The 19,264-nt window shown below is 43.0% G+C and overlaps 1 protein-coding gene across 1 annotated transcript; it reads right to left on the bottom strand.

Annotated features, from left to right (window-relative positions):
* Positions 1-1,307: 1,307 nt before the first annotated feature.
* LOC127317385 (uncharacterized) lies at positions 1,308-2,264 on the bottom strand. Its single transcript, XM_051347949.2, has 2 exons — positions 1,893-2,264; positions 1,308-1,786 (listed from the first exon to the last, which is right to left on the bottom strand). Exons 1-2 carry the CDS (start codon positions 2,210-2,212, stop codon positions 1,564-1,566), a joined length of 543 nt encoding a protein of 180 aa, XP_051203909.1. The 5' UTR covers positions 2,213-2,264; the 3' UTR covers positions 1,308-1,563.
* Between the last annotated feature and the right edge of the window lie 17,000 nt (positions 2,265-19,264).

A 19,264-nucleotide genomic window follows, 5' to 3' on the forward strand; every position in this document is an offset into this window, starting at 1 on the left:
CCCGGGTGCATATGCACCCGGTATGTATAAAACATATTTGTAAACGGTAAAAAAATTAGGAAATTTTTTTAGCATGTAGAGAGACATGTTCTATGTGTGCACGTAAATTTTCACATAAAACCAACATTTTTTGTACCCTATGTAAAAAAGACAAATAATGCCTCGAAAAATAGACTATTTTAGCACCTAAGATTTGTCTTTTTTGCACAAGGCATGAAACATATCGATTTTTGCTGAAACAACTTTGTAAGCATGTAACATGTCAAGGTATACACAAAGAATTTTTATTTGTATTTTTCTAACATTTTTAAATAGATCAATAAAGGGCGCGTAGCTCCAGCCTACTGGCTGGAGAAGTAACTCAAGTAAAAACTCCAGGGGCTTTGGTGGAGGAACTGCTCTTTGATATGGGCAAGACGGTCGTGAGGCCATGGCGACGAGATCTGAAGTCTTGCATGGGCATGTACAAGGAGGTGCCACTCCATCTTCAGTTCTGGACGGTAGCATTGGTGTGATTATCCTTCCGAACTTTCTTTTGTGAATTCTGTGTCTTTTATAGACAAAAATGCAGAATTGTCATGTGGTGTCCTTTCCACTTATTTATGAGATTTCATAAACATATCAAGATTTATCTATTGTGTTTACATTCAAAATAGGAGTATGCAGTATGAAGTATTTACTTTCGAAAAACTATTGAGTACACAATTTTTTTCAAAAAGCAAGTATATATATTCTATTGCCCACTGTCCACGATGTTCGCCCCAAATTTATCCCCAACGATCTTGACACCTGCCGGCTGCCGCCGTTTAGGATGACCTCACTGACGCCACAAGGTCAAAAGTTTCACTATACTCGTGCTCTAATTGATTCCATGCCCGCCTTCCACGTAGTTGCATTCGTGACGATTTGAACCTGTGTGGGTGGGTTGGTAAATCCACCTTCCTAACAAATTGAGCTAGGTCCAATTCTTTTGTCTATCTATAAATTAGAGAGACACATGTTGACAATTAAAAAATAAACTGACCTCTAAAATTATATCTATACTCCTCGGTACGTAAATAAGTGATCCGGATTTGTCTAGATTCACATGTATCTAAACATGTTTTAGTCCGTATGTAGATACATGCTAATTTAGACAAATCCGAGTCACTTGGTTCCCGTCGGAGGAAGTCATATATTTGAATTTACTTGTGCCATTCGATTCTCGAAATATACTGAATTTGCACATAGATGTTTGAGGACCAGATGCACCGATGAATTTAATACAGTATGTAGTTTTTGCCCCGTGCAAAAGGAATAAGGAGGGGTGGCTCAAATGTGAAGCTTCTGTTCACCAAATTAGCACTATATTTCCCACAAGCTACAGAATTTCAACTTTTTGTACAAGAAATCTCATGTACACATAGTATTCATACGTTTACATGTGTATTTTTTTTTCCTAAACGAAATCCAAAATGGATGATGTTTCAGGCAGGCTCATCATGTGTGGCCGGGGGGACTTTTGAGTTTCCATACATTCAACTCCCGGATCGCTGATCGAAGCAGTCATGCAAGGATGAGTTCCTAGTGTTGTAGGAGCAAGCGAGTGATGGATGCGGCGATGCCGCAGAGGAGGTCGACGTTCTTGCTGCAGACGGTGAGCTCCCCCTTGGGCACGTTCTGGCACGTCCTCTGGCATAGCTTGATGACCGACTGCGCGCCCGCGATGAGCACGTTGGCCTCGTCGAACGACCCGGCGTCCAGCTTCGACGACGCCTGGCTCAGGAACGTCCCCGCCGACTGGTACCTAGCATCCGTACACCAACGGGTCGACACATCGATCAATCAAAGACCCCATGAATTGCTTCAGATTCTTCTTCTTCTTTTAAGGTAATACTGAGCGTGCTACCTACCTCTGGGTGCAGTCCTCGATGCAGCGCTGGAGATCAGGGCTCTTGGTCTTGATGTCGTCGGAGTCGAAGAGCTGGTTCAGCTTCTCCGCCGTCGCCGTCGCGTTCGCCCCCGCCGCCATCACGGCGGCGTGCGCCAGCCCGCGCGTGTCCACCGGCGTCTTCTGGGCCGCCGGGTTCGACGACAGCAACACGCTGCACAGCACCGCCTGCTCGCCGGCGCTCTTGCACGTGTCCTGGAGGGTGGCCGGCGGCACGGCAACGGCCGAGGCTGCCACGAGGCAGAAGACGGTTGCCAAGGTGATCTTGGATGAGAACGCCATTGGTGTTTGTCAGGGTTGGTCCAATCGACAGGCAAGTTAATTTCTCGGTCCTAGAAGGAGACCTCACGTATTTATGCTGTCTGACGTTTTTGCTAATTTTAGACTCGTGGTTGTGTGGTTCTGCAATTACAAAGGCGTGGACGTGGTTGCTTTTGGTAGTTGTGCTCGTTTTAGGATAGATGAATGCATAAGCATATGATAATTTTCGAATTGAATTCGTTTCGTATCTATTTTGGATAATCCATATATATATCCGATCCGAAGGAATCTGACTGATAAGAATATGGTAGCCAAATAACATCCGCATATTCGTATCTAAAAATAATTTAAGATTTAAGATTTCTAAATCAATAATTTTTATTTAAAAATCTGATTTTGATACGAAAGTGAAAACTAACAGAGCATGTATAGTAATTAGTGAGTTCGGAGTTCATCTGTTAAACAATAGCTCACGCATATAGTAACTCTATCAAATATGAGTGTTTTATTGAACTCATTTTTGATTGTATGGTTTACGGATATCCGATTATTTTTTGTTTTCCTCCTGAATCCGATCCGTTTTCGATCCGTGATCACGGTCTCATATTTATGGATTCAAATTCGTAACCGGTTATTGTCCGATCCACTAGAAATATGTCGTGAAATTATATGGTACTCCGATCAATTTACATCTCTAGATATAAATGAGCTTTAGTGATGTTGGTTTGAGTTTTGGTAACTATGAACAGAAACGGAAATTCAAATCGGTTCTCGGGTGCATATGCTCCCTCTATCGAAAAAGTATATTTTGAAATGTCGAAAAATTTTGACAAAAAATTCTACATGTACATCTCCATGATACACGTGTGTTCGTTAAGTTTCGGGAGGAACCAACATTTTTTGAGAGAAAGTTTATCTTCTGAAAAACCTTATTTCTGGCATCGAATTTTGTCTTTTTACACACACCACACGGCAAGTCGATTTTTGACGAAACGAATTTGCGAGCGCGTAGCACGTGAAGATATACGTGTGATTTGTTCGTTTCAATTTTTTGAAATTTCAAAATGTGTGTAACATGCATTTTAAAATAAAGGGAGCATATGCTCCCATATGCCAAAACACTACTCCCCAACAGAAAGACCTAGTTAATAGGTCATGTCAGTGATAAACTAGGAGTATATAATTCCGGGCGAGTCGTTGTACTTCCTCCATACCGGTTTAAAAGGCTCGCACGTAGTTTAAGAAATTGCGTTGACCGTTATTTTGGTCAATAAAATATGAATATATGTCACAGAAATTATATCATTGGAAAGCTTTTTTCATACAAATTTAATGATATAGACTTTGTAGACATAATTTTTTATTTTGTTGACCAAATCAGTGGTCAATGTTTATCTTAAACTGTGTCCGTGCAGATGGAGGGAGTAGCATATTTATTCAAAATTATTTGGAAGATGTATGTGCAATAAAGATGTTACGGGATCACTTAATTAAGTGCATGATTCCCACACGTTCCTCTTGCAAACAATAACATTGTTTGTGTTATTAAATATGCCACTACATGTTTGTAGATAGAAAATGAATCATCTTTCAACATTAGTAAATTAGAGATGAAACAATGACTAACAGTCCGCGGAAGAAATTTCCAGGAAATATTGAACCGTAAATATTTAAATGTCTTGACCAACATTAGAGTCAAATTTTAACCTACATTTCGGGAGATCATGTTAGTGGATTGCGTGCGTCATATATGTTTGATATACCGACGTTTGGTTAGCGTGTATTGTAATAGTGTTGATCTGATGGTTTAAGGTTTTAGCGTCAAAGGTCATGCGTGCAAAATAAAAACGCCAGATATTTGTAGACAGCGGGAGTATGTGTTGCAAACGATAAATGTTGACATGTATCTGCAAAAATGTTCACATATATAAGAATAAATTTTCATACACACTGCATTCGAAAATAAGACTCAGCTTTTTCTGCATGCCGATGCATCTAGATTTGTAGACGCATTTCAGTGCGTAGATATATATGTCTCTAGATAAAATTGGGTCACTTATTTCCGAACGAAAGCTAAATCTTTTGAAAAATGTAAACGTGTTATAAAAATGTGCATACATAACAAATTTAATGCTTTATATAACTTTAAACCTTCTTATGTATTAAATAAAGATAAATGAAAGTAAATTGAAAAATAAAAAATAAAACAATAAGAAAAGAAATAGAACGTCTTGTTGACCACAACCCACCATCATCTCCTTCCTCTCAAGCATATTCTCCTTCCTCTCGTCTTCTCCACCAAAACCAACTCAGTCCCCTCAACGCCACCGCCGGCCAGGCCGCTAGCCCCGCCACCGTTCACGTTGTGCCTCGTCGCCCCGCCCTCTCGACTGCATCCTACCGCCGCCCCGGCCTTCCCTCTAACCCCCTCCCCCAAACTTCGGAGCCCTCACGCGCACAACAACTGCCCTTCACTAAGTTCTCCCACGACCCCCACCTTCCCCTAAGTTCTTCGGTGAGCCCCGCACCCGAAACTCTAATGTTTTCGGCCTCACCTCCACCGGCGATTGATACGCGTACAGCACGCGTCCGTTGGGAACCCCAAGAGGAAGGTGTGATGCGTACAACAGCAAGTTTTCCCTCAGTAAGAAACCAAGGTTTATCGAACCAGTAGGAGCCAAGAAGCACGTTGAAGGTTGATGGTGGCGGAGTGTAGTGCGGCGCAACACCAGGGATTCCGGCGCCAACGTGGAACCTGCACAACACAACCAAATTACTTTGCCCCAACGTGACAGTGAGGTTGTCAATCTCACCGGCTTGCTGTAATAAAGGATTAGATGTATAGTGTGGATGATGATATTTGCAGAGAACAGTAAGAACAAGTATTGCAGTAGATTGTATTCGATGTAAAGAATGGACTGGGGTCCACAGTTCACTAGTGGTGTCTCTCCCATAAAAATAGCATGTTGGGTGAACAAATTACAGTTGGGCAATTGACAAATAAAGATGACATGACAATGCACATACATGTTATGATGAGTAGTGTGAAATTCAATTGGGCATTACGACAAAGTACATAGACCGCTATCCAGCATGCATCTATGCCTAAAAAGTCCATCTTCGGGCTAGCGTCTGCATCCCTTCCAGTATTAAGTTGCAAACAACAGACAATTGCATTAAGTATGGTGCGTAATATAATCAACACAAATATCCTTAGACATAGCATTGATGTTTTATCCCTAGTGGCAACAACACATCCACAACCTTAGAACTTTCTGTCACTGTTCCAGATTTAATGGAGGCATGAACCCACTATCGAGCATAAATACTCCCTCTTGGAGTTACAAGTAACCACTTGGCCAGAGTCTCTACTAATAACGGAGAGCATGCAAGATCATAAACAACACATAGATGATAGATTGATAATCAACATAACATAGCATTCCATATTCATCGGATCCCAACAAACGCAACATGTAGCATTACAAATAGATGATCTTGATCATGTTAGGCAGCTCACAAGATCCGACAATGATAGCACAATGAGGAGAAGACAACCATCTAGCTACTGCTATGGACCCATAGTCCAGGGGTGAACTACTCACACATCACTCCGGAGGCGACCATGGCGGTGAAGAGTCCTCCGGGAGATGATTCCCCTCTCCGGCAGGGTGCCGGAGGCGATCTCCTGAATACCCCGAGATGGGATTGGCGGCGGCGGCGTCTCTGGAAGGTTTTCCGTATCGTGGCTCTCGGTACTGGGGTATTCTCGACGAAGGCTATATGTAGGCGGAAGGGTAGGTTTAGGGGCGACGCGAGGGGCCCACACGCTAGGGCCGCGCGGCCATGGCCTGGGCCGCGCCGCCCTACTGTGGCGTCGCCTCGTCGCCCCACTTCGTTTCCCTTTCGGACTTCTGGAAGCTTCGTGGAAAAATAAGACCCTGGGCGATGATTTCGTCCAATTCCGAGAATATTTCCTTACTAGGATTTCTGAAATCAAAAACAGCAGAAAACATCAACTGGCTCTTAGGCATCTTGTTAATAGGTTAGTGCCGGAAAATGCATAAATATGACATAAAGTATGTATAAAACATGTGTGTATCATCATAAAACAAGCATGGAACATAAGAAATTATCGATACATTGGAGACGTATCAGCATCTCCAAGCTTAGTTTCTACTCGTCCCCAAGTAGGTAAACGATAACAAAGATAATTTCTGAAGTGACATGCTATCATAATCTTGATCAATACTATTGTAAGCACATGTAATGAATGCAGCGACTCGAAGCAATGGTAAAGATAATGGTTAAACAACTGAATCATATAGCAAAGACTTTTCATGAATAGTACTTTCAGAACAAGCATCAATAAGTCTTGCATAAGAGTTAACTCATAAAGCAATAAATTCAAAGTAAAGGCATTGAAACAACACAAAGGAAGATATAAGTTTCAGCGGTTGCTTTCAACTTGTAACATGTATATCTCATGGATATTGTCAATGTAAAGTAATATGATGAATGCAAATATGCAAGTATGTAAGAATCAATGCACAGTTAACACAAGTGTTTGCTTCTAATAAAGAAGGAAATGGGTAAACTGACTCAACATAAAAGTAGAAGAATGGCCCTTCGAAGAGGGAAGCATTGATTGCTATATTTGTGCTAGAGCTTTTATTTTGAAAACAAGAAACAATTTTGTCAACGGTAGTAATAAAGCATATGTGTTATGTATAAGATATCCTACAAGTTGCAAGCCTCATGCATAGATTACCAATAGTGCCCGCACCTTGTCCTAATTAGCTCGGATTTACATGGATTATCATTGCATACATATGTTTTAACCAAGTATCACAAAGGGGTACCTCTATGCCGCCTGTACAAAGGTCTAAGGAGAAAGCTCGCATTGGATTTCTCGCTTTTGATTATTCTCAACTTAGACATCCATACCGGGACAGCATAGACAACAGGTAATGGGCTCCTCTTTAATGCATAAGCATTCAACAACAAATAATATTCTCATAAGAGATTGAGGATTGTTGTCCAAAACTGAAACTTTCACCATGGATCATGGCTTTAGTTAGCGGCCCAATGTTCTTCTCTAACAATATGCATACTCAAACCATTCAACTCATGATAAATCACCCTTACTTCAGACAAGACGAACATGCATAGCAACTCACATGATATTCAACAAAGATAGTTGATGGCGTCCCCAAGAACATGGTTATCGCTCAACAAGCAACTTATTAGGAAATAAGATACATAAGTACATATTCAATACCACAATAGTTTTTAAGCTATTTTTCCCATGAGCTATATATTGCAAAGACAAAGGATGGAATTTTAAAGGTAGCACTCAAGCAATTTACTTTGGAATGGCAGAGAAATACCATGTAGTAGGTAGGTATGGTGGACACAAATGGCATAATTTTTGGCTCAAAGATTTTGGATGCATGAGAAGTATCCCTCTCAATACAAGGCTTAGGCTAGCAAGGTTGTTTGAAGCAAATACAAGTATGAACCGGTACAGCAAAACTCACATAAAAACATATTGCAAGCATTATAAGACTCTACACTGTCTTCCTTGTTGTTAAAACCCTTACTAGAAAATATCTAGACCTTAGAGAGACCAATCATGCAAACCAAATTTTAGCAAGCTCTATGTATTTCTTCACTAATAGGTACAAAGTATATGATGCAAGAGCTTAAACATGATCCATATGAGCACAACAATTGCCAAGTATCAAATTATTCAAGACATTATACCAATTACCACATGTAGCATTTTTAGTTTCCAATCATATAACAATTAACGAAGCAGTTTCAACCTTCATCATGAACATTAAGAATAAAGCTAAGAACATATATGTTCATATGCAATAGCGGAGCGTGTCTCTCTCCCACACAATGAATGCTAGGATCCAATTTTATTCAAACAAAACAAAAACAAAAGCAAACAGACGCTCAAAGTAAAGCACATAAGATGTGACAGAATAAAAATATAGTTTCACTAGAGGAACCTGATAATGTTGTCGATGAAGAAGGGGATGCCTTGGGAATCCCCAAGCTTAGATGCTTGAGTCTTCTTGAAATATGCAGGGATGAACCACCGGGGGCATCGCCAAGCTTAGAGCTTTCACTCTCCTTGCTCATATTGTATCATCTTCCTCTCTTGATCCTTGAAAACTTCCTCCACACCAAACTCAAAACAACTCATTAGAGGGTTAGTGCATAATCAAAATTCACATGTTCAGAGGTGACATAATCATTCTTAACACTTATGTACATTGCACAAAGCTACTGAAAGTTAATGGAATGAAGAAATCCATCAAACATAGCAAAACAGGCAATGCGAAATAAAAGGCAGAATCTGTCAAAACAGAACAGTCCGTAAAGACGAATTTTTTAGGTGCACCGTACTTGCTCAACTAAAAATGCTCAAATTGAATGAAAGTTGCGTACATATCTGAGGATCCCGCACGTAAATTGGCAGATTTTTCAGAGTTACCTACAGAGAACCCTGCCCAAATTCGTGACAGCAAGAAATCTGTTTCTGCGCAGTAGTCCAAATCTAGTATGAACCTTACTATCAAAGACTTTACTTGGCACAACAATGCAATAAAATAAAGATAAGGAGTGGTTGCTACAGTAGTAACAACTTCCAAGACTCAAATATAAAACAAAAGTGCAGAAGTAAAATCATGGGTTGTCTCCCATAAGCGCTTTTCTTTAACGCCTTTCAGCTAGGCGCAGAAAGTGTGAATCAAGTAACATCAAGAGATGAAGCATCAACATCATAATTTGTTCTAATGATAGAATCAAAAGGTAACTTGATTCTCTTTCTAGGGAAGTGTTCCATACCTTTCTTGAGAGGAAATTGATATTTAATATTGCCTTCCTTCATATCAATAATAGCACCAACAGTTCGAAGGAAAGGTCTTCCCAATATAATGGGACAAGATGCATTGCATTCAATATCCAACACAACAAAATCAACGGGGACAAGGTTATTGTTAACCGTAATGCGAACATTATCAATCCTCCCCAAAGGTTTCTTTGTAGAGTTATCAGTAAGATTAACATCCAAATAACAATTTTTCAATGGTGGCAAGTCAAGCATATTATAGATTTTCCTAGGCATAACGGAAATACTTGCACCAAGATCACATAAAGCATTACAATCAAAATCATTGACCTTCATCTTAATGATGGGCTCCCAACCATCCTCTAACTTCCTAGGAATAGAAGTTTCACGATTTAATTTCTCTTCTCTAGCTTTTATGAGAGCATTTGTAATATGTTTCGTAAAGGCCAAATTTATAGCACTAGCATTAGGACTTTTAGAAAGTTTTTGTAAGAACTTTATAACTTCAGAGATGTGACAATCATCAAAATCCAAACCATTATAATCTACAGCAATGGGATCATTGTCCCCAATATTGGAAAAAATTTCAGCAGTTTTATCACAAACAGTTTCAGCAGTTTTAGCAGATTCAGGCAGTTTTGCAGGTTTTGCATAAGGAGTGGAAACATTGCCAACACCAATTATTTTACCATTGATAGTAGGAGGTGTAGCAACATGTGAAGCATTATCATTACTAGTGGTGGTAATAGTCCAAACTTTAGCTACATTTCTCTTTAGCATTTTCTTCTTTTTCCCACCTAGCACGCAATTCAGCCATCAATCTAATATTCTCATTAATTCGAACTTGGATGGCGTTTGCTGTAGCAAATGACTTAATATTTTTATTTTCATTAGGCATAACTTTCAATTTTAAAAGATCAACATCAGCAGCAAGACTATCAACTTTAGAAGCAAGTATATCAATTTTCCCAAGCTTTTCTTCAACAGATTTGTTAAAAGCAGTTTGTGTACTAATAAATTCTTTAAGCATGGCTTCAAGTCCAGGGGGTACATTCCTATTATTGTTGTAAGAATTTCCATAAGAATTACCATAACCATTACTATTATGAGAAGGATATGGCCTATAGTTGTTACCAGAATTATTTCTATAAGCATTGTTGTTGAAATTATTATTTTTAATGAAGTTCACATCAACATGTTCTTCTTGGGCAACCAATGAAGCTAAAGGAACATTACTAGGATCAACATTTGATCTACCATTCACAAGCATAGATATAATAGCATCAATCTTATCACTCAAGAAAGAGGTTTCTTCAACAGATTTACCTTCTTACCTTGTGGAGCTCTTTCTGTGTGCCATTCAGAATAATTAATCATCATATTAACAAGAAGCTTTGTTGCTGCGCCTAGAGTGATGGACATAAAAGTACCTCCAGCAGCTGAATCCAATAGATTTCGCGAAGAAAAATTCAGTCCTGCATAAAAGGTTTGGATGATCATCCAAGTAGTCAGTCCATGGGTTGGGAAATTTTTAACCAAAGATTTCATTCTTTCCCATGCTTGGGCAACATGCTCATTATCCAATTGCTTAAAATTCATTATGCTACTTCTCAAAGATATAATTTTAGCAGGAGGATAATATCTACCAATGAAAGCATCCTTACATTTAGTCCATGAATCAATACTATTCTTAGGCAAAGATAGCAACCAATCTTTAGCTCTTCCTCTTAATGAGAAAGGAAACAATTTTAATTTTATAATGTCACCATCTACATCTTTATACTTTTGCATTTCACATAATTCAACAAAATTATTAAGCTGGGCAGCAACATCATCAGAACTAACACCAGAAAATTGCTCTCTCATAACAAGATTTAGTAAAGGAGGTTTAATTTCAAAGAATTCTGCTGTAGTAGCAGGTGGAGCAATAGGTGTGCATAAGAAATCATTATTATTTGTGTTTGTGAAGTCACACAACTTAGTATTTTCAGGAGTACCCATTTTAGCAATAGTAAATAAAGCAAACTAGATAAAATAAATGCAAGTAACTAATTTTTTTTGTTTTTAATATAGCAAACAAGACAGTAAATAAAGTAAAGCAAGTAACTAATTTTTTTTGTATTTTGATATAATGCAGCAAACAAAGTAGTAAATAAAAATAAAGCAAGACAAAAACAAAGTAAAGAGATTAGAAGTGGAGACTCCCCTTGCAGCGTGTCTTGATCTCCCCGGCAACGGCGCCAGAAAAAGAGTTTGATACGCGTACAGCACGCGTCCGTTGGGAACCCCAAGAGGAAGGTGTGATGCGTACAGCAGCAAGTTTTCCCTCAGTAAGAAACCAAGGTTTATCGAACCAGTAGGAGCCAAGAAGCACGTTGAAGGTTGATGGTGGCGGAGTGTAGTGCGGCGCAACACCAGGGATTCCGGCGCCAACGTGGAACCTGCACAACACAACCAAATTACTTTGCCCCAACGTGACAGTGAGGTTGTCAATCTCACCGGCTTGCTGTAACAAAGGATTAGATGTATAGTGTGGATGATGTTGTTTGCAGAGAACAGTAAGAACAAGTATTGCAGTAGATTGTATTCGATGTAAAGAATGGACCGGGGTCCACAGTTCACTAGTGGTGTCTCTCCCATAAGAAATAGCATGTTGGGTGAACAAATTACAGTTGGGCAATTGACAAATAAAGATGACATGACAATGCACATACATGTTATGATGAGTAGTGTGAAATTCAATTGGGCATTACGACAAAGTACATAGACCGCTATCCAGCATGCATCTATGCCTAAAAAGTCCACCTTCGGGTTAGCGTCCGCACCCCTTCCAGTATTAAGTTGCAAACAACAGACAATTGCATTAAGTATGGTGCGTAATATAATCAACACAAATATCCTTAGACATAGCATTGATGTTTTATCCCTAGTGGCAACAGCACATCCACAACCTTAGAACTTTCTGTCACTGTCCTAGATTTAATGGAGGCATGAACCCACTATCGAGCATAAATACTCCCTCTTGGAGTTACAAGTAACGACTTGGCCAGAGTCTCTACTAATAACGGAGAGCATGCAAGATCATAAACAACACATAGATGATAGATTGATAATCAACATAACATAGCATTCCATATTCATCGGATCCCAACAAACGCAACATGTAGCATTACAAATAGATGATCTTGATCATGTTAGGCAGCTCACAAGATCCAACAATGATAGCACAATGAGGAGAAGACAACCATCTAGCTACTGCTATGGATCCATAGTCCAGGGGTGAACTACTCACACATCACTCCGGAGGCGACCATGGCGGTGAAGAGTCCTCCGGGAGATGATTCCCCTCTCCGGCAGGGTGCCGGAGACGATCTACTGAATCCCCCGAGATGGGATTGGCGGCGGCGGCGTCTTTGGAAGGTTTTCCGTATCGTGGCTCTCAGTACTGGGGTATTCTCGACGAAGGCTATATGTAGGCGGAAGGGTAGGTTTAGGGGCGACGCGAGGGGCCCACACGCTAGGGCCGCGTGGCCAAGGCCTGGGCCGCGCTGCCCTACTGTGGCGTCGCCTCGTGGCCCCACTTCGTTTCCCTTTCGGACATCTGGAAGCTTCGTGGAAAAATAAGACCCTGGGCGTTGATTTCGTCCAATTCCGAGAATATTCCTTACTAGGATTTCTGAAACCAAAAACAGCAGAAAACAGCAACTGGCTCTTCGGCATCTTGTTAATAGGTTAGTGCCGGAAAATGCATAAATATGACATAAAGTATGTATAAAACATGTAGCATGGAACATAAGAAATTATCGATACGTTGGAGATGTATCAGCGATGCGGCGGCCAATCGCGCCGTCCATGTCTCCAGTGAGGTCCGGGCCTTGCCTCTGCCGGGGACGCCGCAGCTATCCGTGTCTTCCCCATCTCTGACGAGGTGGGTGCATGGAGTGTGTTCATCTTCTTCCTCCCCTGGATCCTTCCTCTTCCCCCCACCACCTCCGAGTTGGGCCGGCCAACAAATCCTACGTTGAAGGATTGACGTATGTGTTTGCGCCGCAACCTGCATCAAATAGGAATCACCCAAAGAAACAGACTCCTACAACAGTGAAATGGGCGGACGTTGTTTGTTCTTTCTGGGTTAGCATGGCTAACAAAAAGGGTTAGTTCGTTGTACACAATCTTTCCGGGTTAGCATAGCTAAAATTTAAACAATGAAGGATGAATAATTTTTTTAGAGTATGTTACCTTTCTTAGAAGGTAATATTTGAAAAATGTTCATGACTTCAAAAAAGGATTCATATTTTAAAAAGTTCATGGTTTAAAAAAGTTCAGTTCTAAAAATTATTCATGATTTCAAAAAGGATTCAGATTTGAAAAAAGTATATGATTTTAAAAAGGTTTGGATTTCAAAAAGTGTTCAACGATTAAAATGGTTCAGATTCGAAAAAATATTCATTATTTTGAAAAGTTACTGATTTAAAAATTGTTCACCGGATAAAATGCTTCCCATTAAAAATCATACTATACACAATAAGCGATATATTACAAAAAAATGTTCAGGGTTCAAAACTGTTCACGAGTTAATAAAGTATATAAAAAGTTAATTTCCAAATATGGTTCACGACTTCACAATGTTTAGGTGTTTAAAAATACTCATAAGACATAAGTTGATAAAATTTCTAAAAAAAACATGATTTAAAAAAATGTTCAAGTCAGCGGAAAAAATGGTTTTTCGAAAATAAAAAAGTAAAGAAGGTAAAAAGGAAAAAAAGTAAATAAGAAAATTGTGCCTCTTTCCTGTCGGCGGAAAAAAAAGGACAAGAAGCGAAAAGGAGACGTATTGGTTCCCACGTAGGGATGTAAATGGTACGGATAATTTCCGCTCCGAATCCGTATCCATATCCGTTTTTTAGGATATGGTATGCATTTTTAAAAATCCGCATGATATGGATACGGATGCGGATAGTGATCAAGCGGATATCTGGCGGATATGGTAGAGGATATGGTATTGATACTATCCAATGGATACGGATTATCCGCCATTTTTTGTGGATTATCCGAGGTCTACAAAGAGGATAATCCGAGAAAATTAGCCCAACCCTAAATATTTAGACAATATAGTTAGTTCATCGGCCATAATATGTATGCTATTAGTACAAAAATTGCTTTGTTGTACGAAATAGTGTGTACATTTAGCTATATTCTATAATTACAAGTATATTTTACATAGAAAAGCATACTTCTATTTTTATGTGTATATTTTCTTAATAATCCGTTTCCGATCCGAGTTCGATCCGAATCCGCTCCATATCCGTAATCCGATATAATCCGCATCCGACCATTATCCGCTCCGATCCAAATCCGTTACAAAAATATGATAAAGGATATGATAAAAACAATATCCGAACTATTCCCACGGACCGTCAGCGGAAAGAAAAGAAACGAAAAATCACAGAACTGTTTTCGTGGTACCAGTGATCTGCTAATCACTTAATGGGCCCGGCCTGCCAGTATTGTGAACGCGGGCGAGCGGTATTGCCTGCCGCTCGCAATAAGCGAGCAATAGCGTTTGCGGGCAATCCGCGTTATAGTCCACGGGAGAGATTTTTTCACTACTGCTGGTTGAATGCTCACCTCCACAACCTTCATCCACCAAATTCACAACTTACCATCTCCTTGTTCTCGTCAATAGTTGAAGCGATGCACTACACGACGTGAACTCAAGCGTGAGACTGATTGTGACTGGATTATGCGTGAGACCTGGGAAACGTGAAGTCAGGTTGAGTAGGATCATGCCAAAAGCTTTGGTGCATCAGTTTCCCTGGTCGCCATGCAGGGACTCCAACAGTCCTACACTCCTACCTCCTACTAGAAGTATAAGCTAAGTAAAAAAGTGCACCCTCCGTTCCATATTCTCGTTGTAGTTCTAGTTTAAATTTCAACTAAGACCACGATAGGAATTACGAAACAGGAGAGTAGAACGGATGCTTAGTCGTGGAACATTGGAAGCCTCTCCCTCGTAATCGCATGGCAGTTCCTTGAGCATGTCTAACAATGAAGAGATGTCCTGAATGTAGAAAATATAGAACCCTAGAATTGTGTTTAGTTTCGTTGTTTATTTCATTGACCCTCATGGGATATATATAGAAGTACAGGAGGGAGCAGACTTAAAGTTCTATACATATTAATTCTAACATTCTCCCTCAGTCGTAGCGGGAGTGAAGCGGACGATTGCGACTGGATTTGAAGTTCTGCACTTCCGTCCTCTTCTCCTCCTTGTCATCATCGGCGTCCCCTTCTGGTGCCTTCTCTTCCCTCCCGCAGTCACAGCAGGAGTGTCGTGGACGCAAGTGACGACGCGGAGGCTGTCGACTGGAGTTGTTGCCGATGTGTAGCTGTAGACGTTGTCGCGATATCGTTGTCGAGGTAGCCGAACGTGATGTAGCCGTGGTCGAGGTGGTCGTGGTCGATGATGTAGTCGTCGTACGTGGTGTAGCCGCCTTCACCGGAGGCGCAAAATATTGCACGGTTTTTCTTCTTCATTTTTTCGAACAGAGCTGCAGTCGGGGCCGGCGTTTTGTACCTTAAAAGGTACCGTCGGGGGCGACGTTTTGCACCCTGAAGGGTACCGTCGCGGGCGTCTTGCAGATGTCAGAGGACGCGGTCGTAGGTGAGACCACCAGTTTTGTCAGGACTGGAGGAAGCCCACCAAGCACACACGGTTTTGCCAGAACCATGTGCGCGGTTGTGGTGTGTTGATGCAGTCTTAGCCGTCGGACGCGGTCAATGCCGGTGTCGGTGTCGTGTCATGAGACGCGGTCAATACCGGCGTCGTGCCTTGCAGTTGTACTGTCAGAGGGCATCATAGATCCGTGTCCATCATGTGGACGATGTTGTGCAGCGGCGGCGTATTGACGAAGATGTTGATGAAGACCACGTTGATGTAGACCTTGGCTAGCGTCGGCGATGTCGGAGCAGCAGGAGTGTCGACGATGTGTCACTTGGAGGCGTCCCTCGCAGCGACGATGATGTCGATGTCATGCTGTCGAAAAAGTCGATGACGAACTTGGATCTCTTTCCACACCGGCCTGGCGTGTGGATGGTTCATGTCGAGGTCGCTTCTCGTAGTAGATGTGTTGGACGAAGATCTTGACTCGTAGCATGTTGTAGTCGTACAACTTGATGTCGTGGCTCCGGGGGGGAAGATTTGGTGTCTGTGCATCAGGTTGCACTCTCCTGGTTGATGTCGTCGTCGGGCGGGCCGCGTCACCGTTCGCAGTTCATCGTAGTGCGCCTCGGTTGGTGCATCTGCGCGCGCGTCATAGCCTGGGCATGTCGAGGCCTGCAGGCACTTGCGCACTTGCTGCCCAGATGCACGTAGTTCCTATAGATTTGCATGCTAGGCAAAGTCATGTAGGGTAGGGCAGCCGTGTGTTTCCGATGTGTGGATGCGCGATGCCTGCGTTGGCGCATGGATCGTACGGAGTCTGGCCAGGGAAGTCCTTGCCCACGTACGTGTCGCCGGACGACGGTGCATGCTGTCCACGATCCCGTGTGGTCTGGTCCTGCGTCGATGGAGCGGCAGCGTCTGGGCATGTTGCATGTTGACGTAGATCGGGGTTGCTGCTTGCTGCGCGCGCCTGCGCGGCATGTGAAGGTCGTCGGATCTGAAGCTGGACGAACACCAATTGAACCACCGATTTCTGCATATCACCGGATCTTGGAGGATCTTGAAAACGTAGGATATTATTTGGCTATTGGATCTAATCTAGGAATTGGGAGTTTCGAAAATTCGGATCTAATCTAATCTAAAGAATCGATCAGATCTTTGATCAAGATCGGATGCCGCGCCCCCGAGGAGAGATCTCCCCGCGAGCGGCGATCATTGCGGAAGTGGTGAAAGTTTCTAGGATTGGCGTCGTGAGACTAACCGCTCTGTTACCATGTAGAAAATATAGAAAACTAGAATTGTTTTTAGTTTCGTTGTTTATTTCGTTGACCCTCATGAGATATATATAGAAGTACAGGAGAGAGCAGACTTGAAGTACAAGATGATATCTCTAGAGTCCTAGTCTATCTCTATATCCTCTACGTATTCTAACACTGAACACATAAAAACATATACTACATCATGCATATCGAGATTATGCTTTGGATTTTATAAATGGAAAACGTGCCCCCGGAACATCATTAGGTGACCGGAAAAATAAGTTTTCAGGGTCATTCTCATGCAGTCCTAGCAATTCTTAGTTTTCCTTTTTCTTTTGGGAAAAGACCATAGCCGTACGATGGATGTTAGGATCGCGTGCGGGTGATGCTAGATTTTGAAAGTGTGTGTGATATGTACTCCCTCTGGTCAAATTTAATCGGTGCGGAGGTCGTACATGCGATGCGAGAGTTGGATGTTGAGTGTGCATCGATTAAATCTGTCCCGAGGTAGTACGTCCTTATGATTGTGCTCTTGGGTTACCCGATTTGGTATTTGACATGTACTCCATCGGTTCACATTTAAACTCATGTTCTAAATTTAGGTAAAGTTAAACTTTATAAAGTTTAATCAAATATTTAAGAATATATATATCAATATCTACAATATAAAATCTATCTACCAGAATTGTCATTAAACATATTTTCAAATTGTGTGTATTTGATATTATGTGAATGTTGATATTTATGTTTCTTTTATTGATCAAACTTTGCAAATTTTAACTTTGACTAATTCTAGAACAATTGTGAACGGAAGGAGTAGAACCTCCCCGGCCGGATAAAATACCAATAATCAGTGGTAATTAACCTCCAATTCGCCACTACTCCGATATCTGTAGCTGCCAGCCAACAGTACTGGCTTGGCTTGGCTTGCTTGCTTCGATCCAACAGTGGCGTGAAGCATCTGTTCCCAAGCCTCAATCGCAATCGGCGACCGCCGGCCAACAAGGCTAGCAACATCGGAGCAGGACCAGCAACAGTCCGGCTGATGTTGGGTAGAAATATGATCAGTTCGTCCTCGGCACATGGTGGATGCCGACGGAATGGAATCAATCATGCGATCGAACAGCTAGCATATCACCCCAAAATCGGGCCAAGATTCTGGAGCTTGTGATAACACACTAGGCACAAACTAATCAATCTACGACTCTAGTCGTGGATGCTAGTGCTGCCGTACCAGATCGTACAAGCACATCACATCAATTACGAGATGCCTTCTCCTTGTTCTGGCATCTCTCAGTTCTGCTCCCAGATAATATGCGCACGTCACTGGTACCGGTAGACGTCCGTACACATCGACCTCAGAAGCGGCGGCGAAGTTGGTGGCTGTAGCTTTCTCGCGGAGGCGACGGATCCGCCTGTCATGTCGCCGTGCCTTAGAAAAAGAAGAGAAATGGGAGGCGACGACCCGAAGCTCGCCGTGTCCCCATCGCCGTCGACGTACCACATCGGTACGATCTGAGGACGGTATAAGGGCATCTCCAACGCTCCGACCCAAACGAACGTGTTAGATCGTCCGTTTTTTGCTGTTTGGGTTACGCGGATAGATGAGGACATCCGTGATTTTTTTCGTTGCCCAACGCGCGGTGAGACCCAAATCACTATTCTTCTTCTCCACATACTAGTACTAGTTCAAGTGTTGAATCAGCCCGACGAGCTCCGCCCCCGCCCGGCCACGGCTCGCCCCGCCACGGCTCGCCCTTGCCCCGGCGACCTCCGCCCCGCCGCCTCGCTTCGCCACGGCTCGCCCCGCCCCGCCACGGCTCACCTCGCCCGGTGACCTCCGCCCGCCCGCCCGCCCGCCACGGCTCGCCCCGCCCCGGCCACGCAGCCACGCCCGCCGCCCGCCCGGCCACGGCAGCCACGCCGCGGCCAGGCCCGCCTCCGCCCGTGGCGCGCCTCGCCCGTGCCCGCCCGTGGTCGCACGCCTCCGCCCGTGGCGCGCCTCGGTCGTCGTCGTGCGCGCGCGCGGCTTCTTGGCGAGCGGCATGGTGGCCGCATGCGCGACGCGGCGAGTCATGGCGCGGCGCGGCACGAGCACGCCGTGGCCGACGCGGCCGGCGCCGCCCTCGCTCGTGCTCCGCCCGTGGCCGCCGTGCCCGCCCGTGCCGCCCCCGCCCGTGCACGCTCCGTGGCCGACGCGCCGGCGCCGCGCCGCCCGCCCCGCCCGTGCACGCTCGTGCCGGTCCCTCGTCCGTGGCCGACGCGGCCGACCGGATGGAGGCGCG

The sequence above is a fragment of the Lolium perenne genome, chromosome 1 (assembly GCF_019359855.2).
Source record: "Lolium perenne isolate Kyuss_39 chromosome 1, Kyuss_2.0, whole genome shotgun sequence".
NCBI classification, from domain to species: Eukaryota; Viridiplantae; Streptophyta; class Magnoliopsida; order Poales; family Poaceae; genus Lolium; species Lolium perenne.

Coding starts and splice junctions, on each gene's coding strand:
- LOC127317385 (XM_051347949.2), bottom strand. CDS start 2,212: ATGGCGTTCTCATCCAAGATCACCTTGGCAACCGTCTTCTGCCTCGTG. Junction 1,787..1,892: donor ATCGAGGACTGCACCCAGAG/GTAGGTAGCACG, acceptor TACGGATGCTAG/GTACCAGTCGGCGGGGACGT.